Consider the following 26,748-nt stretch of genomic DNA (forward strand, 5'->3'; position numbering starts at 1 on the left):
GGGAGACACCTGCTTCTCCTGCTGGCAGCTTGAGAGTTTGTAGAGCAGCAATTGTGTCTCTGAGCCACTGCCAGCACACACTTGTTTCCTTTTTGCTTATTTGAGTGAATGATAATGTGGTTGCAATACTTGTGGCTTAAAAGAAGACTGAGGAAGCAGACTCATTGGTGCTGTTACTTGTGCTTCTCCACAAGTCGTGTCCTGCCATCTTACTGTAGAATTCACGTTGCTGGCGTCTGCTCCTCTTTAAAAAAAATACCTACTTCCCAGGGCCCGTGTGTGTGTGTGTGTGTGTGTGTGTGTGTGTATGTGTATGAGAGTGTGTATGAGAATTTGAGACTGTCTAGCTGCCACTGGATTTGAAACCCATAGGAAAATTCATGTTCTTGATGGTGGCACTGTCCTGTTCCCTCTCAATATGTCCAGAACAAGCACATGGCTACACTTTTAAGTGAAGCAATGAAATGTGATGGGGCTTTGTCTAGTGGTGCAGAACAGTTGCAAAGTGGCATTGGAACAGAAGCGGCTTAAGATTTAAAGGCCTGTGGAGTGAGACAAATGGCCAAGCAAAGCCGCCTCTTCCTGCATGTTGTTTTTGCACCGATGTCTGGTCCTCTTGTGCTTCAGGCATGAGCTTGTATAATGACCCACTGGTGAATTGTGCATCTCAGCTACTGCCTCCCTCTCCCGATGTGCCGTTCTTCAGTGGGAAGGGCACAACGTTGTGTTGCAGTCTGGGGACCAACTCATTGCTGTCACTGGCTTGTTCTTATTCCGAATGCTGCCAGCAGAACATTTTGGTTTGTAGCCAGGCTTTTTCTGGAGTTCAGGGGTGCAACGCACTGTTAAGTAGCTGAATACCTGTTAGCTCTGAGAAATCAGCCATGCTTGACCTTCTTGTCTCTAAAGGTGCCATACAGAACTCTCTCACAAATCACAATGATTAAAATGTGCAGTAAAACAGTTGTTGTTCTGTGTTTTCATTTCTAGAGTGCAGAAACTGGTTTTCTTGCTTTGGAAGTGACCATAGTTCATTCACACTTTCCTGCAGCCATCTTGGGTCCAAAAGAGACAATCACAAGAAGACTTAATCACTTTGACTTAAAGGCATAATTATTATCTCAATGTATTTGAGAAAAAAATGGAATTCACTTCAATATTTAAATGATTTCGCTAATTTTATTTCCTAAAAACTCCCAACTAGTTATACTGGAAAATGCAGATCATTCTTCCAAGAACCTTCCATTCATGCCAAAACATTTTAAAAGAGAACCCTGTACCTCTAGGAGAAAAACAGATGTTTATTACAACCACTGAGAACCTACACTGACCAAAGCTTTACTATTAGAATTGATCAAGCCACTTAGCTGCCCTGCACCCATCTCTGATTTACCAAAATGGCAGGACAGCCTGCTAGATGGCCTGAGATGCCTTTTTGCAGGCATAATTCAGGCCATAAAGCCTTCCAAACAACTGTCCGACTTAAGCTCCTCCAAAACTTTGAAGTGAACTGAACGAACACATACCTGTGACAAAATGCAGGCAATAGCTAAGATTGCATTACCCACACAATATGAGGGAAGCAATTGGGGGCGGGGGGAACAAATCTCCACCCTCTTTCCCTCCTTCATGCAGGTTTCTTGTAAAGGAAAGATAACTGATAGCACAGCAAGGAAGAAACTACTTTGGAAACGCCCAGCAGATTGGTGGCAAGCTATAAAACCACTATTTTATTGTTAACAGAAAAATTCAGTAGGGCAGGGAGCAAAAATAGCTGGACACAGTCATACAAGTAAATTATCAAACAATATGAAACACTTTATTTGAACTTTACAACATATAAATATATGAGACAAATCTGTGCTTTTGGGTTGCTGTCTCCCCCCCGCCCAGGCCCAGGGTCCACCTGACATTGCACCAACCCCTTGGAACACTGCTACAGAAGGGTCTCTGGAGTCTCCACAATAAATGTCAGGCTAGTCTTGGAGTATGTACACATCCTGCAGGAATCTCCATGATCCCCATCTGTCATCTGCTCAGGTCCCGGTTTGAATCTCGGCAACTAAGCCGCCTTTCCTCTGCAGATAAGCCAGCAAAGAACGGGTGGAGCAGAGCTTCGCCAAACGTGATCCGCTGGGCAGGATCAAACGCTAACATTTGCCTCATCAGACTGAACAGCTGCATGTGCTCAGCAGAATCGTGCAGCATGTATGTCTAGAAAAAGGAATAAAAGGGGAGGAATTAGACCTGACATGGAGAGAACCAGAGCACGGGGTCATGAAGAGTCGGACACAACTAAACAACAACAAATGGAGAGAACCGGTTTAGTATTGCCCTGGAGTATTAAAGGAAATCAAGTTACGTGATTACAATAGTGCCAAGCTCTATTATTTTGGTGTAAGGTCTAAATAGTGGGGAGTTTAATAAGTCGCTCTCCCAGGACTTTTACTGTGAAACTAGTAGTGGCAGAGTAGCAGGCAACACAGAAGTGTCCCAAGTAGTCCTAAGACTACCCAGTGTAGTCCTGTACCAGCAGGGCTGCACCTGCATTGTGGCTGTCTGAAGCACACAATGCCTGAGGAGCTCAGCTTTCATTGTTAATGCAGTTCCAAGGGGTTCTGGCTATGGAGACATAACTTGGCTCTCCATCTTGGCTAAGAGAAACAGGTGTGCAAAGAAGCACCTGCCAATTGATCAATACACACAATTTAGGAAAGTCAAAGCATTTGGGGTTTCTCAAAAAAGGGACAAACAGTCACCACTAGTAGCTCCTTTTAGGGATGGGTTGACTAATTTCTCCATGCAAGCACACATTCACAAAATCTGCCCAGCATTATCAAGCCAACAGGGTGCTGTGGTAGACTTGTGAAGAGCTAGCCTGCAACCCCCCAGAAGACAAAACTCTTCTTTAGGGGGGGACAACTGCTTACGGACAGTACGGGCTGGCTTGCATGTTTTTTGCTTCACTTATCAATACAAGCAGAATTACACAGGTTATAACTGCATCAAAAAGTGGTAAGGCTTAAGAGTTTTGGGGGAAAGTAAATAAAGCTCTTTCCACAAAATATGAGACCAGGAGTTCAGTTGACAGAGTCCCCTTGCAGCCACAAAAGTGAAGTGTCGTCCTCATGAAAAGCTCCTCCTACCTGGTATGTGGAAAGGTGTGGTGCAGAAAAAATGGGATGGGGAGAGTGGAACATAATTATTCCAACTCTGCATCCCCACGAGCAGAAAAGATGGAAGCAGATAAAAGTAAGGTCCAGTATATTCAGAAGATGGTGTTTCTAATGGGTTTGGCTTCCTGTTTCAAAGGCCTTGCTGAGAAGCAAGCAATGCGGATGAACACAGATGAGAGTAATTTAGCTTTCAGGTGCTCAGTTACAAACAAGTATTTTCATAAAGAACTGCTTAATGCATTCTGACCAGAGCAGATCAAGTGGTTCTTACCTGCAATGGTTTGCAGTTTTCCTGGACGTACCTCCCGTCAGAGGTGTTCTCATCCCATACCAGACTTCCCTTGTGAAAATACTTTTGTTTCCTGGGTGAGGAGAGAGAGCTCAAATTGAACACATGTACTGGGCTGAGTTAGGCAAAAGAAATGGCATCTTCCCCCCAAGCAGCTGAATAAATCCGTAGACTGCCTCTAAAAATGTACAGAGCACTTGAGTTGCACATCTAAACATGCCATCTACAGGCTTTGCTGCCTCGTGTAATTTTTTTGAGAGCATAAAACACAGGAGAGTCCATATTAAATTGTCAACAAATCTCACTGATCTGGTTTATTTGCCCAAAGTGCCTCTCTCTAATTTGGGGACCACCTATTTACCAGTCAAAACCAAGCATTCCTACCGTGTTTTGCGGATCATATGCTGTGGGATCGGGCCAAGGATCTTCTCCATCATCACAAGATGCTCTCTATTCTCATGAGTCTGTAGAGAGAAAAATATATGCTGAACTTGGCAGGGCAGGTATGGGGCTTCAAGCAGGAATCTTTTCAATCCCTACCTGGAGATGCTGGGTGTGGAACCCGGGACTTTTTACATGCAAATCATGAGTTACAGCCCTTCCGTAGGCATCTGGCTGGCTGGTGTGGGAGACAGGATATTGGACTAGGCATGCCTTCGGTCTGGTTCAGCAGGGCTCATCTTATATACCTCTTGGGAAATGGTCACTCCATAAGGAGTGAAATGTATGGCAGCATTTCCAGGAAACTGGGGTAGGTGACCAGGCCCACTGGTCTCTCCAACAACCCCAGCCTTGGAGTTTTGAAGTAAGTAGCATGCTAATGCCTAAAATGCCTATTTGTGATAGTGATTTCTCCAGCACGTTACAAGGAAAAGAACAAGCAAAGACCCCTTAAACAGAAGGGGAAAACATGCTGGTTAATGTCTTCAAGAGCACAACTAGATCTCTATGTTGCAGAGCAGGAGCTGAACTGCAGAAAAACCTGGCAGGCAGAGCAAGGAACTGTAGCCATTCAAGTAAAACCTCTTTGCTGAAAGGGAAAACACCATAGGGCCTGCATCCTGGTGGGGTTCTCCCTTTCAGCAAATACTGGACACTGTGGTGCCATCTCTATCCCTTGGTGTAGCCAGGCCAGCTATTAGGGAAGATTCGATGATTTTATTCTGCTTTACGCAAAGCTCTTTCCACTGAGCAAAAACCAATAAACAATATTGTACTGAGAAGTACGCAGCAGGTTATTCAGCAGAAAGCAAACCACTATGCTGAATTGGTCCAAAAAGGAGTACAGCAATTCCTGTACCTGAAAGAGTGTGAATCCACGGTAGTACTCAAAAAGGATGCAGCCGATGCTCCAGACGTCACACGGCTGTGACCAACCCAGCTCTGCAAAGGAGAATACAGAATGAAGACTGCCGTTTACTCTGTACCCAAATGCCGCCATTTTGTTCTTCAGTTGCTAAGTAGGGCTTTTCTGCTCAGCAGCCAAGGAAAACCTTTCTGTGGTTTGCCCTTTAAAAGGGGGCTGAGGGAATCTACCAAAGGAAAAAACCACCAGGAGAAACTGCAACTGGGATATCTGCTGAGCTCAGTGAAAGTAGATGGTAGCACATTCCTCCTTATGCAATCTCCCCCTTCCTGCCCATTAGCGGAAAAAGGTTGGACGAGTAATGATGCCATCCTTCAGCTCCATAAAAGAAAGGAGCTGCCACTCTGTCTTACACAAGATGAGCCACAACAGTTTGGAAAGAACTGCAAATTGACGGTGGGAATTCACATGCTGATGTGCATGTTCAGCAGAAGAGGGCAATGCGGGTCGGCCTGCATGTTCAGGATGTGGCAGGTGGTCTCTGCGCAAGGCTGCAGGGCACAGCTATACTCCTGCATTGTATACAGACTGTGTAGATATGCTCTGGCTACTATGCCCTCTGCACATCTTGGGGACTGTGCCCCCTACTGTTCAGTAACAGCAAGTGTGACTAAAGGGTGAATGCAATTGTAGGGGGGGGAGAAACACCCCCCCAAAAAATATATATTCTTTGGCTACTTTGTGAGAATGTCAGTGGGTTTAAAAAGAACTGAGGAGGACTACGTTCCCTCCACCCATCAAATGCCATCATGGTTAAATCAAAATGATGTTAAAGCTGCCATTTTTGTTGTTAAGTGCCCTCCCATTTCTGTAGTTGATAAAGGACTGCTTTTGTGCAAAATCACTTAGGGGTGAAAGTGATGCAAGCCCTTACCAAGAGGCCACGGGTTATAGTGATACTGAAGTGGGGATTAGCACTTGCCTCTTAACCCCTTCAAGTTTACTCCCCACTCATCAAGATTATATAAATGTGATGAAGTCATCACTTGCCCTCTTGAATGGGTCACATGGAGAGACCCTCATTTGGGGGAATAAATAGAGACTGAGTTCCTTAATCAGAGGCAGCAGACTAGAATCTCCAGTTCATCTGCAGGCCACAAAGTGTGTGCAAACTGCTGTAGTGAAGGTACAGACACCCCCCCCCCCTTACAGGACTAGCTCACCCAAACAAGCTAAAACGCAACTATCTGCTATGAATGATGTTGCCCCCTTTTGAACCTTGATGCCCAGTTGCTTCACTCCTTTTCATTTCAGGCATACTCCTCCCCACAAGCCCCTCTGACACGTAGGTTCCTCTTCTTGCTTATGCAAAGCAACCCATTTTGCAAACTGAGCACTCACCCACCGTTTTTTGAACTGCTACACTCGACTCCCAAGCGCCATAGTAGTTAATGCCAACTCACCCAAGATCACTTCTGGTGGGCGATAATGCCGAGTGGCCACAATAGTGGTGTGATGCTCATGATCAAACGTGGCACTCCCAAAGTCCGCTACACGGATGCACGTGTTTCTGACAGACTTTTCCTCGCAGCTCTGTAATGCAGAAGACACACCCATGGTTACTGAGCTGCCTTTGAAAAGGTGGAGAGTTCCAGACAGAAGGCCCTGCAGCCTTCAGTGGGCCTTTCCTTTCAAAAACGAAGAAATTGTAAGTCTGCAGACTTGGTGGTGTACATTCAAAAAAGCCAACGCACCGCGTGCCAAGGAGCCCAGATTCCAGAAGTTGGAAGGTGTAACCCATCCCATTCTCCAATTTCTGGGTGATCTGAGATGCTGAATGTGATCCTTGCCATCAGTTCCTCAGTTGCACCCGCTTCCCAATACCCCTCCCCTATCTTTCATTCAAAAAGGGCAGGCTATTCTGCAACTTCTATGCTCTTAGGTGTAACCCACCTTTTTCTCGTTGTACAAGGTATCAAATTCTGAGTTTACAAACAGTATGTTTTCAGGTTTGAGGTCAGTGTGAGTTAGTTGGTTGTCATGAAGAACTACAGAAAAAATGGGAGAGAAAAAAAGAGGTTTTAAGAGGCCTTACATTCCTGCTATACACTTTGGCTCTCAAGCAAAGCCTATTTCAACAGATGTTAAATAGGACTAAACAGAAGTATAGAATCAAGATTCTGCAGACCCAAATGTTCTAGTGATTTATATGGGTATATAAATGATTTAAATAAATGCTCATAAAAGGTTGTGGGAAGGCAATATAAACTTTGCCTTCAAGTTTATATTGCCTTCCCAACTTCAAGATATTGAAACAGCATTAAGGTGGAAGCGAAGAAACTTTCGGACAGGCTCCCCCCACCTTCCTCTTTTCCCAAGCAAGCAGAGCACATGCCATACTTACACTTCAAGGCATGGCACAGCTGGTAGGCCATGTGTCGGATGTGGGAGAGAGGGTATGGCTGGAAGTTATTCTCCTTCAAGAATTCAAATGTGTTTTTGCCCAGGAGTTCAAAAGCAATGCACATGTGACCATGGAAGTTGAACCAATCCGACATCAGGACACACAGGCTGGGCCAGTGGAGAGAAAAAACACACAGTAGCTGTAATTGTGGCTCTTGAGGTCACACTGCCCATTCCCTTCCCTCGCTGAGGCTAGACTTGGGGGCCACATAGATGATTGCCTGTCTCATCCTGTTCTAGAATCATTTGGAGTTGCCTTTAAAATTCCATCCTCGAGCCACCCCTCACCCAGCAGGGCCCAACACACAACAGCACAGCCAGCGGCCCCATCAGTGTGAGTGGCAGGCCTGGGGGAAATGGGGGTGCAGGGAACACAGGTATCAGGGAATTCTTCCTTCTCTTAAAGGAGGATAAAGATGTACATAACAGATGTATAACAGAGAATGTTAATGTTTGCACCTGCTTGAAAATCCATGAGTCTGAGAGTGGAAGCCCTGTTGAAAGCATCTGGGTAAGGATAGAGAGAGAAACAAAAATGACATTGTTGTGGCAGTATACTACAGACCTCTCAGCTGAGCAGAAGATATGGGTGGTGGTTTCTTTAAACACATTACAAAATGGTCACATAAGTGAACAATAGCAATAATGGGGGATTCCAACTATTCTGGCACCCCTTGGAAGTCTAACTCTGCTAAGAATGGAATGTCCAATATATTCTTGCCATGCCCTGCCAACAAAAGCATCTTTTAGAAGGCAAAGAAAGAAACAAGGGTATTATAATTCTGGACTTTATCGTAACCCACAAGGGAGAACTGGTTGATGGAGTGAAAGCAGCAGGAACCTTGAGGAGAAGATGACCATAGCATCTTGGAATTTGTGATGGCCAAGGATGTAAAAATTGAGCGTAGCAGATTTCAAAAATCAAAGAAAGAAATTGGGTGGGAATTCTAAAATCCATGGCTAGAAATTCTAAAGGAGGGAGGAGCTCCAAGAGGGATGGGGCGTTTAAAAAACTGAAATACTGAAGGTACAACAGCCAACGATTCCAATGAGAAAGAAAAATGAGAGACATCTGAAGAAGCCAGTGTGGCTGCACAAGGAGCTTTCTCATTATCTGAGATTTTGAAAGGACATGCTTCGCTTGAGAATTGGAAATATAAGCAATGGGGAAAGTGATACAGTAGCATGGCTAAAGCCCAGCATTGCCTGAGATCTACAATGGATGCTAATAACATTTTTAAAAGGGCTTTTTGGTAACATTCAGAGCAAGAAGAAAAAGAAAATTTGCTGCTTGAGAGCAGACAGTGAGATGTTAATAGGTGACAGAGTTAAGGTAGAACTACTCAGCTTCTGTTCCACCTCAGTCTTCTCCTGCAATGGGAATGTTAGAACAAATGATACAAGAAGGCACAAGCAGCTCAGGATAAGTAAGGAGATAAGAGAACATTTAGCTACTTCAAATGAATTCAAGTCTCCAGGGTCACATCCTGAAGGTGCTTGCCGATAATTCTTTTGAGAATTCTTAAAGAACAGGCCAGTTTCTGAAGACTGGAAATGGGCAAATGTTGTTGCCATCTTCAAAAGAGGTGGCCAGCCTAATGCTGAAACTAGGCAAAATTCCAAAAGCTGGTCTGTGAGTGTCTAAAAAAATATGCACTGATTACGACAAGCCAGCATGGGATCCATCCTGTTCAAAAATTTTAAATATGACTTGAAGATGTAGAGGGAATGCTGATTAAATCTGCAATGGTATGAAGCTGGGAGGGTCAGCTATCATCACCAGCAAACAGGCTTGAGATTCAAAAGTATCTTGCCAGGCTGGAACACTGGGCTGAAACCAGCAAGATGAAATCTGAGGGCAGTCCTCAAGTTTCACTTAACACGTGTCCAGATGAATGCCTGCACGTGACTACAGTTCCAATATATTCTGCACTGGTCAGACTACACACCTGGAATACTGTCTCCAGTTCCAGGCATATTTTAATGAGAAATTAAGAGTCTGTCCAGAGGAGGGCAGTCAGGATGCTGAGAGGGTCTTGAATCCAAGCCCTGTGAGTGTGGGGGGGAAGCTGTGGTCCTCTGGCTAACATTGAAGTACAACCCTTACCATCCCTGACCACTGGCCATGCAGGGGGCGGGGCGCTAATGGGACTGAACAACATGGGGAGGACTGAAGGCTTCCCCAGCCTGCCCCACGAAGAATGGTGGAAGAAGCTGGGGACATTTAAGGGGAGACAGGATAGCTATTTTCGAATATATAAAGGGCTGCCATGCAGAAGATAGAGCAAGCAAGGGGACGAAACTAGAACTAGTGGGTGGAAACTGCAGGGAAGGAGGTTTGGCTGAACATGAGAAGAAGAAACCACTTAAGAGCGACAGCTCATAGACAGTGGAACAGGCTGCCCTGAGAGGTGGAGGGCTCTCCTTTGTGGGAGATGCTAATCAGATGCTTGGGTGGGCATGTGTCAGACATGAGCTAGTCGCATCCTGTATTACAGATCTTGCATTGAGCAGGGGTTGGACTAGACAATGACTACGTACGTTCCTCCAAAACTGAATTTTCATCCTGTGACTTCCCACTCCCCCCCCCCCCGGATGCATAAGCACCAAGCCCTAACCCAGGCAGTTAAATATCTATGTTTCAAAGCAATTAACAGAACTGCACTAACCAGTTCTAGTTGCCAACTATTCCTGAGGGGAGAGGGAAGGTGGTGATCCTCTGCAGTGGGCAGAGCTGGTTGCTTTCATGTTCTACCACACTGAGCAGACTGACCAGAGTTCACACCTGGACCCTTCCTTTAGGAAAGGAGTAGCCAACCTCAACCCAAACCCGATAGCAAGACTTACTGTTTATTTTCTTTGTCTTTTTCTTTAATTTTCTTTAGGACGTTAATTTCTAGTCTGGCTGCTTCACGGTATTTGCCAACATTTCGAATAATTTTCAGAGCTACCAGAGACTTGCCTCTACAGAAGGGGAGGCAGGCAGGGGGAAAAAAATGAGTAATGAGATATAAGGAACAACAGCAGAGATCTCTGCAACGGAATTCAAGCCTAACTCTTGGGCACACAACAAAATCCTGAAGGGAGAGGAATCAACTCCAACCCCTTCTCTGCAATTGCTCCCCATGGAGCCAAAGATTAAAGAAAGAAAAAAGAAGTAAAGCATTCATCATTATATTCTTTAGTAAAGGTCCTGGATGTGACTACAGTTTGAAAGGAGGACCCAGGCTTTAACTTTCTCTCCTGCTTATTACTCATGGGTTGGATCCAGACTAAGTGAGCTGAACTCAGTTCCCACTAAAATCAATGAAACAAGTTAGCCATCAGTCCTACTAATTTAATTGGGCATTCAGTTCAATTAACTCAGTCTGGATTCAATCCAATAGGGTCACATCTGGTACAGCCAGGCCTATAGAGCTTAAGTGAGCCAGGGAACATATTTCATATCAAGCTAGGCACACTCTTTTCATGGCAGGGAAACACTTGCAGATGGAATGAGAACGGATTATTGTCCAGGTCCTCATGCCGCTTGCAACCACTGACCTGCCACAAGACTTTTTTTGCTCAGAACTGTTACACACAGTTTGTGTTAATGTCTTGGTTGTCTAGGGTTTAACTTGGTTATAACATATACAGCTGATCCGCTGTTTTAATGTTGCTCTTTGGTTCTATTTGTTGTTTTAATAAGGATAATCATTAGGCAGGAATTAAAAGCAGTGCAGAAACAGTGCACAAGGGGAGTGGGAATCAACCCAGATATTCTCTACCCCCACCATTCAACTAAGTTTTATTCACAGTAGAGTCACTGAAATTTATAAACCTAATTTTGTCATGTTCATTAATTTAAATAGGTTCACTACCCACAATTCTTACCTGGAAAGGGCTCATTAACTACTATCTACCCCACACCAACTTATCTCAAGTTCTGGAGCTCGGGGCCACAATCCTCTTTTAGCCTCAAGCCAAACCAATAAATCCCAATATTCCTTGACATAAGATCACCAGGACAGCTTACCTGGCGTGGTCCACACACTCCACAACTTTGCCAAATGTGCCTTCGCCCAGGCTCCCCACAATTTCATCTAGGAGAGAAAACAAAAGCAGATGTGAGCCCTGGAGACTTAATGAGTGTGTGAGGTCCTGCAATTTCAAAGCATTCAAGTCTCAAGAAAGGCTCTCACTGCTACACTCTTTAACACACAATTGTCTACTTCCTGTTTCAAGTATTTACTGTTCAGTCCATTTATAAGCAATAAACACTAGAGACCCCTCCCGTACACTGAGAGCGATCTCGTCTAACATGGGGATAGAAAGTAGAGAGGTAAAGTTTTACGAAAGGTGGCTGTACATCGCTCATGGAGCCAATCGCCGATCCTGCACACCAGGTGACCTTCTTTGTCATCTTCCACGCTCCTGCTGCGCTTATTGCTCTGTTGGCTTCTCTGCACACACCGCCCCCCGAAACGCCATCCGACCAATCGCACACAGCGGGCAGTTCCGATTGGCAGATTGAGTTGTCATTCAGAGGCGGAGAGACGACGATGCGTCGGTGGTTGGATTTTCCAGATCCCAGCATTTCATAAGGCACACAGCATATATAACGATAGGGATATTGCAAGGGACACGTCAAGACACAAACCGACTTCAAAACAAAAGTTTAAAAAACAGCTACAGGTATGTAAAGAAACTCTGATTAGCTATGGAAGGCAGGCAGGCAGGCGCAGGAGCCTCGCAGCAGCAGCAGAACCACGCGGTCCTCGTGTGGGGAGCAGCGGCTGGGATGCTCCAGCCCCTGGGCACCCTCCTCCCACAGAGAATTACCATCCCTTCTTAACCACCAGGGAAAGACACAGCAAGCAGCGCAGAGAGGAGGACTCAAGGACAGTAGCTTCTCCACCAGCATCTGGGACGACGGGCAGCCCAAAGGCAGTTGGGTCAGCAGAAGTCTAAGCAGCTCCCTTCCCCACCCCAGGCCGCCTCCTCCTCTTCCTCCCATGAAGCCTCTCTCCCTGCCTGCCAGTTTCTGTAAAGCCCCTCTGATTCCAGCATGATCGGATTTGGATGTCGCTGCCTGAAAGAAACCACTACAGATCTGACCCTTCTATGTGCTTGCAAGTCTGACCTGTGCCAGATCGGTTTGCTTTCACTTCTGAGCTGGAATCAAGCCTAGAAGAACTCTAGAAGCAGTGGCTGTGTCCTGATTCAGAATCAAGTATGTCTTGTGCTGCTGACAAGCACTGTGCGAAGCATCAAAATCCAACTAGGACCCCACCCCCACCCCCCAGGCCTCAGGAAAACACCTCGCTTTCTAAAAGAGAAGGAGGGCATGCAAAATCAACCTGGCATTGCTACTCACTTCTACTGAAGTGGGGAAGGTGGGGGAGAACAGTCAAGTAACCTGAAGGGTTCCACTACCGTGAAGAATTATGCCAATCCCTGATCCCCCCCCCACTCCACTTTTAACCTTTCAAAATGCAATGAATTGCAGTCTCCCAAGGCTGAGTTGCAAAAATAGGTTACAGACTCCAGGCCTGCACTTCTTTTCCTCTCCCATTCCCTTCCACTGTAGAACAAACCACATACAAATCCTAAAAGAGACTGTCTGAAATGGAGAGAAGTTGAGACAAGACCCTAAAAGAAGGTGTACAATACTGAAACAGTTTAAGCCACGCCAAGCAAAATCCATACCCTTAGCACTGTACAAACATAACTTTGGGATAAATTCCAAGAGCAGGAATGAGGGGGAAAGAGTGGGGTTAAATGAGATTAACCTCAGCTTTACAACATAAGCAAGCTTAACTGAAAAACAGAGGAATAGAAGAGATTGTAGTGTGTTCCAGACCAACAACAGAACTCATATTACATCAATGTGCATAAAATTGCACATTGATTAGAGCACTGACAGGTCTGTGACTCAATGAAGCAAAACTGGGTTTGTGCTTCAAGGCTCATTCCTCTCGGGTTTCTTTCAACTTCTTTGTGGTTGGGGTGAGTGAATGGGCAAGGTCTGTGAGCTGCTTGGGAATTCTAACAAAAAAACTACCGTATTTTTCGCTCTATAGGACAGACTTTTCCCCCTCCAAAAATGAAGGGGAAATGTGTGTGCGTCCTATGGGGTGAATGCAGGCTTTCGCTGAAGCCTGGAGAGCGAAAGGGGTCAGTGCGCACCGACCCCTCTCGCTCTCCAGACTTCGCGCAGCTCTCCGCAAAGCGCGGGAGCCCGGTGCTGGGCTCCCACGGCTTACGTGGAGTTGCCTGCATGCTGAAGCCTGGGCGCGCTGAGCTCAGCACACCTGGACTTCGCGCAGCTCTCCGCAAGACGCGGGAGCCCGGCGCCGGGCTCCCACGGCTTGCGGAGAGTTGCCTGTTCTGGGGGCTGGGGTTGGGGGAAGCTCGGGCTTCCCCCGCCCCAGCCCCGCGCCTGGGGGGGGGAAATAATTTCCCCCCTTTATTTCCCCCCCCAAAAAACCTAGGTGCGCCTTATGGAACGCTGCGTCCTATAGGGCGAAAAATACGGTATATTAGCAAAGGAAGATGATATGCGTATGTGCTGCAACCCAAAAATCCCCCCCCCACCCGAAGCCAGTACAATCTGCCATCCAACAAGTCAGATGCAGTCCACCAGCCATATATGGAGACCTGCCTGGTACTCTTCATGTCCCCTCTCTTGGGGGTGCATTCAAGCTCTCTTGGGCTGCCATATACAACTTGTGGGCTGCAGTGACACAAGTTGTGCAGACTCGCTACTGTGTGAGGAAGGCACCATCTTATACCAGAACTGTTCACCCATGAAGGATCTTAGAGAGGAGAGGAAGGTCTGTGAACTTAAAAGTCCTGAGAAATTAGTCTAACACAGCTTGACCTGGCCCTAGGAAGGAGAGGGTGCTGGCAGAAATGGCCTCTCCAAAGCAGCTGCAAAGGCAAGACTGCTCTGTGCCCCTGAACACAACCGCTGAGCAACACAGGATGTGAAAGTCGAGAGCAGAGGGTCATGTGTGCAAAACAAAGGGTGTGGCACAGCCATTCTGAGCCATGTGCACAAACGTCCCCCCTCACCCCCACATTGTCACTGATGCCATGTTTGGCTTCTCTCCCTCCCAATGCATCCTGAGAAACACACATGAGTCTCAGATGCTAAAATTATTCACAGCTGCATCATCAAGACTATGAACAGCTAATATAACCAGTTATCACACAAGCAGAAGAAAAACATAACTCTGCATTGAGGAGAAAGACAGGGGATTAGAAGTACTCACCCAGTATGATTCAAAGCTGGAAAAAAGCTACAAGTTAGTTAGGCCCTGACCAATCCTGATCTCATTTTGGATGATACTCACCGAGGAGGTACTGCTACAAGACCTGGTCCTGCGTTTCCGGCAGCGATGCTGGTGCTTCCTTGTCCGGTGGCGTTCTCTGTCTCGAGATCTCCGGTGGTGCCGTGAATGGCGTGCTGCGTAATAGTCTTCTCCAAAAGATGAGCTCCGCTCTTCAAACCTGTAGACATCACTGTCATCTCTCTCTCTGTATCTTCTCTGGTAGGGCATTCTGTCATGGCTGTGTGGCAAATAAAAACCTGCGATTAGGAAATGGGAAAGGTGCCCTGGGAGGGGGGGGGGGGAGAGACAGGAATCTGTGCAGCAACCCCAGTGCAGTGCTGTGTGTAACCTGTGTGGATGGATTTCACCCCTAAATTGATTTTTGAATACAGTGGTGCCTTGCAAGACGAAATTAATCCGTTCCGCAAGTCTCTTCGTCTTGCGGTTTTTTCGTCTTGCGAAGCACGGCCATTAGCGGCTTAGCAGCTATTAATGGCTTAGCGGCTTTAAGAAAAAGGAAACAAACTCGCAAGAACTCACAAGACGTTTCGTCTTGCGAAGCAAGCCCATAGGAAAATTCGTCTTGCGGAACGACTCAAAAAACGGAAAACTCTTTCGTCTAGCGAGTTTTTCGTCTTGCGAGGCATTCGTCTTGCGGGGCACCACTGTACTGAATTTATTGTTATTCATGTTTTATGCTGTTTTTTGTTGCATCAATTAAGTGTTTTAAATTTGTTGTTAGCCACCCTGAGCCTGGTTTTTTGAACTGGGAAGGGGGGGGTATAAATAAAATTTTATTATTATTAACCTGCACTAGACACTGCTTTCTGTCATTTCACTGCAGGGCACAAAGAGAGTCTTGTGGTAGCTGCAGGGGTAGCTACACAGGACTAGAAGGGATCTGGATATCTACAATTCCAATTTAGAAGGACCATTTAGTACCAAAGCAAGCATTCACCATGTGGGTATGACTGCTTGTTCCAAGATAATCTCTTGCTCACCTTCTAGACCGTGACCTCCTTGACAGATCCCGGCGAACTGGGTATCGTGTTCTTCCATCATGTTGCTCCCTGCTGCAAGACCGCCTCCTCTTCCACCTGTGGCTCATGTAGGGCTCCTGCTCTGGGGAGTGGTAGCGCTTACAGTGATGCATCTAGACATACAAGGAAGGCACCTGTATGAACAGCAGAACAACCTCTCCAGCAAAACAAACTCATCCCGGCAATCTTCAGCAATCTTGGCCCACAACATTTCACCACCTTTTACAAACCTCCCAAATCTTGCTGTATCTTAAACATCATGTTTTAAAAATACCTATAAGAGAAGCAGGCCGGTGTGCTATGAAACACAGGAACGGTCATTTCAGTGGCACTAAAAGGGCCTTTGTGACATAATCAACAGCTTCACCAAGAGCCATCTAGTTAAAGGAATACTACCTATTTACCCCCAACCCATTTAGAAAAGTCATAGAGTATACATGGGAAACGTCAGTAAGAGAGGCATACTTTCAATCTGATTGCCGTAAGATGAGCAGTGCAAAGGGGCTGCCACTTTGGAATTCGTTTCTCACCAGCAATCCTATTTTAGAAGTTATGCTTATGCAAAGAGCTTTTAGGACTGCAGGTTAGATCAGTTTCATTACTGCCTCTACCAGCTTCTGAGAGCATTTCTTACGAACCCTGCAATTACAGACTGATACTGCCAAGCCTGGATTTAAAGTATTTTTATCCTAGCTATTTTCTCAATATTATTTACAGCATATTGACAGATTGAACAAATGTACAGTGGTGCCTCGCAAGACGAAATTAATCCGTTCCGTGAGGCTCTTCGTATAGCGGTTTTTTCATCTTGTGAAGCAAGCCCATTGACAGCTTAGCGGATTAGCGCTATTAGTGGTTTAGCGGCTTTTAGCAGATCAGCTGATAAGCGGCTTATCAGCGGATCAGCTGATAAGCGGCTTAGGGCTTAGGAAAAGGGGGGGGGGGGAAGGGAAAAAACCCCGCAGGAACTCGCAAGACATTTTCGTCTTGCGAAGTAAGCCCATAGGGAAATTCGTTTTGCGAAGCGCCTCCAAAACGGAAAACCCTTTCGTCTAGCGGGTTTTCCGTCTTGCGAGGCGTTCGTCTTGCGGGGCACCACTGTATATCCCACCTTTCCCAACAGTTCAAGAGGTACAAAATGATTGTTCATTTACAGCCCTGCAGTCCATGCCCATTTCTCAACATGGGAGGTTACACCATAATGGTATACGTTGCTAGAGATGGGAAGGCCTGGGGAAAAAACAGAAAAATTGGGGGGGGGGTCTGTTTTTCCCCCCATTTTCCCAAAGCTGTTTTCCTCCGGAAAAATTGGAAAAAAAGTTTGATATAGTTTGAATATTCCACACTCCCCCCCCGCCAATTTTTCTGTTTTTTTCCAGGCCTTCTCATCTCTACGTTTGACATCTGTATATTATTTAGTTTCAAATTCTTCCTAACCTGCAATTTTGTGTTTTGCTAAACAAGATGAAATGCAAGTGTAAATTGTAGTACTTTGTAGATAGATTCTACTTATTAAAGGGTGTGAAATAAGTTGTCTCTTTTAAACACAGCACTTGTTTCACTTTCCACACTATCTAGTATTATGTCATCTCTACGAAGTTACCAGAAAATAAACGCTTGAGCAAATATTAAATAGATGCCTGAATTGGAACACATGGCAAAAAAAGTTCATTTCCCACTCAACGAGGATATGCTGGTCACAAAGGGCGGTTCTTTAGTTATCAAGTATAACTTAGAAATCTAATGTGTGCCCAAGTACATACTATTGGAGTTCCTATGTATGTGCATTAGCAGCCCAAGAGAACAGAGTGTTAGCTATAGAACTTAGTAAAATTTTGAATGTTTCCTTGGGCAACTTCACTTAATGCTTTGAGCCTTCCCATCAACTTGTGTCCTTTCCCTCTACTGGCTATTTTTGTTTAATAAAGGTGAACCTTTAATAATGAGTTGAAAACCAATCTGCTTTAATTTAAATGATTGCCATGGCTATTTTATAGAGGTTTCTACATTCAAAAAATAAAAGGTTTCTCAGTAATATTATTTATAAAAAAATTATATACTGCTAATTTACAAAACATATCAAAGCAGTTTACAACATTAAACAATAAAAGCCATACAATAAAAGCACAAAAAAATAAAAACAAGTTAAAAGCAAAAAAGGTTAAAAGCAAGTATCAATAAACCATTGTGGGAGATGTACTGTTAATTGCCTGCATAGGCCTGGCGGAATAATAAAGTTTTCAGCAGACATTTAAAAGTTGGCATAGAAGACACCCACTAAATCTCTATTGGTAGGGTGTTCCACAAGATGGGGCAGGTGACACTAAAAGCTTGGTTTCTCACTGTTGTCAAACAAGCTTTGCCAACTTGGGGAAAGACCAAGGAAAGATGATCCTGCAAATTGAGCTGGGCTATAATCAGACCTGAGGTACCCTGGACCTAAGCTGTTCAGGGCTTTGTAAATTAATACAAGAACCTTGAACCTGGCTCAGTAGTAAATGGTTGGCTAGTGCAGCTGTTTAAACAATTGTGTCTCATGTTCTCGGCCAGAGGCTCTCCATTAGCAGTCAGGCCACAGCATTCTGGTGAATCTAGCTCAAAATTAAGAAAATGGATGCAAGAGGTATTTAAGAAAGCTTGCTGCGCTTTTAGGAGATCTAGAATATTTCCTTTGTGATCTTTTACTTCTATCACCTATGATTTAAACTTTTTATTAAATAAGGGCTGGAAAAAACACCTTCCTATTTCCCTTTCTTGGTGATCTTGCTTCTCAAAAGTGAAATGGATCTAGCAGTACGGTATAGCAATGCTTCTTTTCTTGCTTTGCCTTTCATTTCTTCTCATAATAATATTTTTGTGGCTTGCCCCCTTTTTTGGATTCTGCTGCAGTTTTTTTTCTAGGAATGCAGGTTGAGCATGAGGATTGGGAGGAAATTATGACAAAAAGGAGCATTTTTGCAGGAGGGGTTCCTTCCTGTGTACCTGCCCATTCTGAAGTTTGATTGTGCTTATCTGTTGGCATGTTTGGTATGAAGGGAGGAGTGTAAGTAGAATAAATATTCTTCTATCTTGAAATATACAATAAAACCATTCTGGTCTAGTTCTTGGTGTCCTTCTAGCCTAGCCTTTCCTTTCTTCACTAGCAGCCTCAAGCATTCCTGTTTCACATGTTTTCATGTGCAAGAATAAACTTTTATTTGGGTGAGATGGGTTCAAAATTGAAGCATTTGGGTTGGAAGGGGTATTCACAAATTAAAACTTATCTCCTACATGCATTTTAAAGTGACTAGCAATATTTGCATTGGCAATAACACTGTTCTCTACATAGTTCAGAGGTGATCATTTTCCATTCCATTTACAGAAGTGCTATGTGAAACCCAAGTATATGTATCCCTTCATACCAAAGTATGCATGTGCTTGAATTTCACAGAACACCGCAGTGGATGGAGTGCCCCAATAGCAGACAGTTCTGTGAGCCACATTCTTTTTTATCTTTTAAAGGAAAATGGCCTTGCCAGGTAAGATTGACATATCAACATTCTATCAGCTGCAGCAGCCCCCAAAAAGTTCATCAGGAGGGCATGAGGATGAGAATGGCCATTCACTGCTCGTCTCCTGCATCTAGTCATCAGGTATGCTGCATCTAAACACACAGGCTGATTTTTAGCCAGGACAAGCAACAGTCAACCTCTCTCCCATGAACTTGCCTTTTAAATGTCACCAGAGCTGGTGGCAATGATTCACAAGAAAAAAACAACAGCACTACATCCACACACAGAAAAATACTTCCATTCTTTCCCCAAACTCTACCATCAACTTCATTAGATACTTGCAATTTCTAGCACTTAGAGATGAATTCTCCCTCTTTATCTATATGTACTTGATTAAATATTTTAAAAATTATAAACTATTTTCCTGGTTGCCGTTGACTAAAAAGTTACTGACTGTAGTTCAGTATACTGATATACTGATTGATATACTGGCCTTGAAGAACCAATCCTCTTCCCTCTACTCCCTTTCTCTTGCATGGCCAGTCTTTCTCGTTTTAAGTCTGATGGGAAGAATGGCCTGCCTCTTTCTCAGCCTCTCTCTTAATTGATGTGAGTCACCATAGAAGGCAATAGTTGTCTGAGGTGGGATAAAAATCTAGCAAAAGTACAGTGGTACCTCTGAATGTGAATGGGATCCGTTCTGGAGCCCCGTTCGCATCCTGAAGCGAACACAATCCGCGTCTGCGCGTGCCGTGATTCGATGCTTCTGCGCATGACGTCGTTTTGAGCGTCTGCGCATGCAGCGCAACCCGAAAACGCTCAACCCGGAGCTATTTCAGCCCGAGGTATGACCAATATAATTTTAAAACATCCCTAAAATTGCATTTCTTTATCAAAGGGCAATGGATATGCCCTACCACCAATGACCCCGATGACCACAGCTCCCAGACTATTTAATCACCACCTTTTTAAAGGACTATGTTTGAAGGGTTGTGTTTTTATAAAAAATCCCACTCCTTGTTTTTGAGCAGGTGTATTGAAACTTAAGAATTTTTTGTGTTAAGCTGGTGCTCAAATTAAGGGCTGGGGGAGGGCTCCAGTGACAGCCAGACCATGGAAAACCCCTCTTCTCCCTTCGCCGCTCACACAATTTTGATTACTGGGTTATTACTAAAAGCACACCAGATTTAATACACCCCATCCCACAGTGACAAGTAGATCAAGTTTCTGAGAGGCAAGTAGGAGCAGGGTAAGGCACCTGGCTGTCCTCCAAATATTCCTGGTCTACAACACCCATCACTGTCGTCCTCCTCCTCCTCCTCCTTGTCCATTGGCCATGCTAGCTAAGGAATGAAGGGCAATGGGAATAAACCCAGGAGGAAGGAGAGGAAGGCTGTAACAGGCAGTGATTTGCGCGCACAAGGCTCCAAATTCAAACCCCTGGTGGGGCTGGGGCAGTTCGTTGCCTGAAACCCTGGAGAGTTGCTGATACCAGATGGTGCAGACAATACTCATAGCTCTCAACCTTTCCTTTTTTGCGGGAAACCCCCTTATTCCAGAGCCGTTTCCCACCGCTTCCCCCTGCTATCCCGGATTGTTAGATATCCCGTAGACTGTCCCCGGGACAGGGGAAGGCTGCTGATCCCTATTTTCGAGGCTGCTGATCCCTTATTTTCAAATCTGAAAGTTGACAGCTATGACAATACTGAGCCAGATAGATCCAACAGTCTGACTCGGAATAAAGCCGCTTCCTGCATTCTCGTTGAAATCGGCCCCTTCCTCAGATCCTTGAGGACTAGAGCCTTATTTTTAAGGGAAGGGCCACCACAAAAGAGGCTGCCCCTGTTCCTACTTGGGAAGGGCCGCAGCTCAGCAGCCGAACATCTGCTTCGAATGAAGAAGGTCCCAGGTTCGATCCCTGGCAGCATCTCCAGGTAGGGCTGGCCATCTCCCTGCCCCAAACCCTGGACAGCCGCCAGCCAGTCAGGGCAGGGCAGGGCCAGCGGGCCGGAGTCTTCCTTCCAGGGAACTCGGGGCACGGCAGCGGCCTGGGCTTCCTGCGTTCCAGCCGCTTCCCGAAGCGGAGCCGCAGAGCCACGCCCAAGTCCCGCGAGACTTCCCCCTGGCACCGCGAGACCGCGCGGCCTAGAGCCAAGATAGCCCAGGACGAGGGAGAATAATGGCGAGGCCCGAGGGGCGTGGCTTACTCGAGGCCCCTCCCCTCCCGCACAGACCGCAAAGGCTCGGCCCGACCCGACAAGGCCCGACGCAGCGGGGCCTGAGGCCTTCCTCTCCCGTCGCTTCTGGGGCTCCTTTCACCACCACCACCCGCCCCTCCGTCCCCTCACCGCTGTCCCGCGGCTCCTCCGACTCTCCTGGTCCCGCTCGTTCTCCCCTTAGCAGCGGCGGCGGCCGCAGCGACAGAACGGAGGCGGCGGCGACGCAAACGGAACCCTGCGCATGCGCACTCTGCCGTCCTATGCGCAGAAGGGAGCCGCCGCCGCGCGGGCTAGAGCGGCCGACGCTTCTTTTTCCTCCTTTCCTTGACGCGACGAGTCTGAGGAGCGTGGGCCGCTCTACCCGCGCGACTTCATGGTGGAGGAGGAATGCGGCAAAGAGAGAGAGAGAGATTGACCGGAATTACGTGGCGGCGGCTATAGGCAGTCCAAGGGGATGCGGGCTAAAGAGGTTACTGCGGAGACTTCCGGTTCGCAATTATGTATTAAAACCAGCATTTAAAAATACCCTAACAGACAATTATGTTTAAAAAGGCAAACAAACTTACATTAAAACCACAGTTCCAGAAGCTGCCTGTGTCGTGTGCCTTTTACCTGGTCCCACCTCCCACCCCATAGCGCCCCTGACCCAGAGCAGGAGGGACCAGTTGGATCAAGACCATCCCTATAGAAGCGGGTTACGGGGGGACGGACGGACCAAAGCAGCTGGACAACTTATTGCTGCCCCAAATTGGACTCTAGCACTTTCAGAAAAACTGACCAATGAAGGGAGTCAAAGCTATACCTGGAAAGTGATTCGCAGTGAAATCATCGATAATGATGGTAAAAATCTATCCAAAATGTATAAACTGTTGTTAGAATGGAATTTAAAGGATGAAGAAGTTAAATCGGTAATGATTCATTGGGCCAGAGATGTGGGTCATAATATACAATTTGAGGACTGGGAAAAATTATGGAAGGAAGGTTTAAAATTTACTGCTTGTATTACGTTAAAAGAGAATGTGATGAAAATGTTCTATAGATGGTATATGACACTGACAAAATTAGCAAAAATGTATAAAACATGCAATAAGTGTTGGAAATGTAAAGATAAAGAAGGTACTTTTTATCACATGTGGTGAGAATGTAAGAAAGTGAAAGACTTCTGGGAAAAGATATACAATTGTCAGGGCTGCCCGAGGTCCCAGCTCACAAAGGACCAACGCCAGTTCGTTGTTATATACAAACGTCTTTATTGAAGTTCAGTTTCGATTTCAAAGCCGTGGTGCGCAGCTCTACGTCTCAAACTCTAGACCGCTGAAGCTCCGTCTGAATCTCCTCCCCCCAGACACCAGTTTTAGACTCTAGCCTTGCTCCACCTCTTCCTTTGCTCTTTCCTCCTCTGGGTCCGCCTGTCCGCTGGGGTCTTGCCCTTTCTAGACTCTTCTGACGCTGAGTCCCCTGAGTCTTCCCCCTCCCTCCGGCGGGCTTTAGGACCTGGTTCCCAATCGGGGTTTCCTGCTGTGCCGCGCGCCTGTACATTCGAACTTGGCGCCCGCGCCCAGCCGGCAACCTTTCTCCTGACCGTTACACTGCTCCTGTCACTGCTTCCCTCTTCGGTGAGGCTAGCTGGACCTGACTTCCCCTCCGTTCCCTCACTCTCCGATAGAGGCGTGGTCAGCCCTGATTCATCTTCTCTCCCTGCTGGAGGAGACGCTGGCCCTGATACATGGGACTCTTCCCCCCCACTACGCTCTGGTGGGGGAACTGGTCCTGATCTCCCGCTGCTGCTTTGGGAGTCCCCGCTGGCCCCTTGCTTCTGGTGTGTCCCCCCTGGGACCCCCCTTGCCCTGGCCATCGGCGCCCCCCTCTGGGAATCTTCTGATTCGCTGGAGAAGCTCATGAAATCTCTCGGGCCACTTTCATACTCCCCTACGCTGCCCTCCGATTCTTCCCCTTCGCTCTCCATTTCCTCTCTCCCCTGTGCCTCTGCTCCTGAGCCCCTGACAACAATGAACTGAAGAAGATCTTAAAATATACATTCATAAAGAAACCAGAAGTCTTTCTGCTAGGAATAGTAGGAAATGAGATAAAAAGAAAAGACTGTAATTTCTTTCAATATGCAGTAACAGCAGCAAGAGTGTTACTGGCCCAGAAATGGAAACAACAAGAAATACCGACTGTGGAAGAATGGAGAATGAAACTGTTAGACTATGCAGAGCTAGATAAACTGACAGGGAAGATTAGATACTTAAGAGACCAAAAATTCGTCGAGGACTGGGGGAAATTTGTGGAATATCTGGAACATATAAGTGAGGGACAGATGACGCTAAAGGGATTTAAAGAAGCACTGTGAAAAAGTAAGCAGTATTGTCTAAAGGGAATAGGGGAAAAGAGATAAATAATGTCAATATAAATTTGAGAAATGCGTAATTAAAATTATAATTATGGATGATTTACGGAACAGCTGAGGGAAGTCCAAAAAAGAAATAAGTTGTGAAAAACGATGTGAAATTAATATATTTTGTTTTGTTTTGTTTTTTGATGTTAATTAATAAAAATTTATATGCGGGGGGGGGGGGGGAAGTGATTCTACAGAGACACAGCATCCCTTCATGTGCAAGGGAACATCAGCTACAGTGGCATCCACAGAGCTCGCTTGTACAACTTTGGAACAACATTTCGCCATAAGACTGCAATTATTGTTGTTGCTGTTGTTATTTTATTTATTCCCCAGCCACTCTTGGCGGCTTACAACATATCTGTACTCTGGGGAAGCTGGGTGGAGACGGAAATATTTGTTAGAAACAGATTATGGTTTCATGTTCTTTTGGGGGGGGGAATTCAAATTACAAAAATCAAATAATCCAATGTAATTCGTCTCCAGGTGTTAAATGTATGGCTTGTACATACATTGGGTTAACAGACCTCTGATCATCCCAGTGTCCAAATTCTAGTACACAAGAGTATGTTTTTAATTTAATTTAATTTGTATACCACCCTTCAACATAAGATTGAATTCACAGAATAAAATACAAGATAAAAACACAAGTAAATAATCAAAACAAAACAGTGAAACAATAACACTCCCCCTTTCCATAGGCACATATTAAAAGGCTGTAAAATATTAATCAGTCAAAGGCCTGATCAGTCAAAAGCTGAACAGTTTTGCCTGGCGCCTTAAGATATATAATGAAGGTGCCAGATGAACCTCCCTGGGGAGAGCATTCCACAAACAGGGAGCCACTGCAGAGAAGGCCCTGCTCTTGTGTTGTCACCCCCACCCCCCAACCTCACATGGAGGAGGCACATGAAGAAGAGCTCCACCTGACGCATGCAAAGTCTGGGTCAGTTTATATGGCCAGAGATGATCCTTGAGGTATTGTGCTTCTGAGCCATTTAAGGCTTTATAGGTCAGATCCATCACTTTGACTTGGGCCCAGAAGTTAATTGGCAGCCAGTACAGTCAGGTCAGGATCCGTGTAATATGCTCAAACCATCTTGTCCCAGTGAGCAACCTGGCCACTGAATTCTGTGCCAACCGAAGCTTCTGAACCGTCTTCAGAGGCAGCCCTATGTATAATGCGTTGCAGTAATCTAGCCTATTGGTAGACAACAGTAGTTAGGCTATCCCTGTCCAGATAGGGGCATAGCTGGGCCGCCAGCCAAAGCTGACTGAAGGCACTCTGTGCCGCTGGGGCCCCCTGAGCCTTGAGTGACAAACCTGCTCCTTCAGAGGAAGTGTAACACCATCAAGCAGGCAATCTCCCACCCACCTGGTCCAAGGAACCACCCACTAACAGTCCCTCAATCTTATCTGGATTGAGCTTCAGTTTGTTGGGTCTCACCCAGTCCATTACCAAGGCAAGACACTGGTCCAGCACTTCCACTACCTCACCTGCAGAGGTAAAGGAGAAATAGAGCTGAGTGTCATCAGCATATTGCTGACAACATACTCCAAACCTCCGGCTAACCCCACCCAGTGGTTTCATATGGATGTTATGTTGTTGTTGTTGTTTAGTCGTTTAGTTGTGTCCGACTCTTCGTGACCCCACGGACCAGAGCACGCCAGGCACTCCTTTTGTCTATGGAGTTTTCTTGGCAGGGATACTGGAGTGGCTTGCCGGTTCCTGCTCCAGGTGGATCACGTTTGGTCAAAACTCTCCACTATAACCTGTCCATTTTGGGTGGCCCTGCACAGCATAGCTCATAGCTTCTCTGAGTTATTCAAGCCCCTTTGCCACGACAAGGCCGTGATCCATGAAGGGGAGATGTTAAGTAGCAGGGAATAAAATTGAGCCCTGAGGAACTCCACATTGAATGCTCCATGGGGCTGAAAAGCACTCCCCAAGCATCGCCCTTTGGGAGCGACCATCCAAGTAGGACCAGAACCACCGCAAGTAGTTCCGTCCCCCCCACAACTCAGACAGCTGCTCCAGAAGAATACCATGGTCAATGGTATCAAAAGCCGCTGAGAGATCATGAAGAATTAACAGGAACAAGTTTCCCTTGTCTCTCTCTTGACAGAGGTCAGCCAAATACAGGGCAACCAAAGCAGTTTCTGTGCCAAAACCGGGCCTAAACCCCAATTGAAATTGATTTTTTAAAAAATCAGTTTCCTCGAAGAGCATCTGGATAATAGCTGTCAACTTTTCCCTTTTCTTGCGAGGAATCCTATTCGGAATAAGAGAATTTCCCTTATAAAAAGGGAAATGTTGACAGCTATGATCTGGATCTGAAGCACAACCAATTACAGTGGTACCTTGGGTTACATACGCTTCAGGTTACAGACTCTGCTAACCCAGAAATATTGCTTCAGGTTAAGAACTTTGCTTCAGGATGAGAACAGAAATCGGGCTCCGGTGGCACGGCAGCAGCAGGAGGCCCCATTAGCTAAAGTGGTGCTTCAGGTTAAGAACAGTTTCAGGTTAAGTACGGACCTCCAGAACGAATTAAGTACTTAACCCAAGGTACCACTCTATCTTTGTTTTCACCTACAGAATGTTCAAGGGTGTGTCATTTCTATTGACACCCACCCACCCTTTCCTGTGTTCTTCATTTCTCCTCCCTGCTATGGCGGCTCCTCCTGTTAGAGACTTCAGATTCTGTAAATTCAGAATCTAGACCAGAATGGAAAAATCCAGGCAGCAATATTTTTATTGACTTTGGTTTATTTGTCAGACAAGCAAAGCAAAGTGGGTACATTCAGCAAAAATGAGAGAATGCCCACGAACACCAGGGGCAGACAACTTTTATACCTTTTGGCAAAAGCACAGTTCAGCCCTTGACCCAGCCCTCAAACATTCCCCTTTATGCATATTAATTGAAACTCAACCAATTAAAGAATTGATGGTGGCCTTTCGGTTCCAAGTTGCATTATCCACTAAGTGGCGCTGCAAGTTTAAAATCTATCTGACCCATTTACTGGTTTCCAGTAACTACTCCAGCCCC

At 45.8% G+C, this 26,748-nt stretch overlaps 1 protein-coding gene and 1 long non-coding RNA gene across 4 annotated transcripts; both read right to left on the minus strand.

The window, feature by feature from the left end:
- Positions 1-1,156: 1,156 nt before the first annotated feature.
- Positions 1,157-21,584, minus strand: CLK3 (CDC like kinase 3). Of its 3 annotated transcripts, none has more exons than XM_081876329.1 (14): positions 21,430-21,584; positions 15,552-15,703; positions 14,572-14,788; positions 11,583-11,676; positions 11,250-11,316; positions 10,082-10,198; positions 7,694-7,741; positions 7,176-7,342; positions 6,725-6,819; positions 6,235-6,364; positions 4,766-4,848; positions 3,850-3,929; positions 3,448-3,538; positions 1,157-2,214 (listed from the first exon to the last, which is right to left on the minus strand). In XM_081876329.1, the coding sequence occupies exons 2-14, from the start codon at positions 15,701-15,703 to the stop codon at positions 2,029-2,031; spliced, it is 1,527 nt and encodes a 508-aa protein (XP_081732455.1). In that variant the 5' UTR covers positions 21,430-21,584; the 3' UTR covers positions 1,157-2,028. The 3 variants fall into 3 exon arrangements, with proteins under 3 accessions (XP_081732455.1, XP_081732453.1, XP_081732454.1); XM_081876327.1 differs by lacking the exon at positions 21,430-21,584 and adding an exon at positions 20,934-21,082; XM_081876328.1 differs by lacking the exons at positions 7,694-7,741; positions 21,430-21,584 and adding an exon at positions 20,934-21,083.
- LOC309350000 lies at positions 11,758-14,520 on the minus strand. Its single transcript, XR_014160235.1, has 2 exons — positions 13,750-14,520; positions 11,758-13,273 (listed from the first exon to the last, which is right to left on the minus strand). It is a non-coding gene; the product is annotated as an uncharacterized lncRNA (long non-coding RNA).
- Positions 21,585-26,748: the final 5,164 nt, after the last annotated feature.

The sequence above is a fragment of the Podarcis erhardii genome (assembly GCF_964252035.2).
Source record: "Podarcis erhardii genome assembly, chromosome: 9".
Taxonomy (NCBI): Eukaryota; Metazoa; Chordata; class Lepidosauria; order Squamata; family Lacertidae; genus Podarcis; species Podarcis erhardii.

Excerpts from the sequence above, each read along its gene's own strand:
- CLK3 (XM_081876327.1), bottom strand. The coding sequence starts at position 21,029 with ATGGCCAGCCCTACCTGGAGATGCTGCCAGGGATCGAACCTGGGACCT. Across the intron at positions 7,343-7,693 it reads ACTCATGGATTTTCAAGCAG|CCTGTGTGTCCTGATGTCGG; the intron begins GTGCAAACATTA and ends CCACTGGCCCAG. Across the intron at positions 2,215-3,447 it reads AAAACTGCAAACCATTGCAG|ACATACATGCTGCACGATTC; the intron begins GTAAGAACCACT and ends TCCTTTTTCTAG.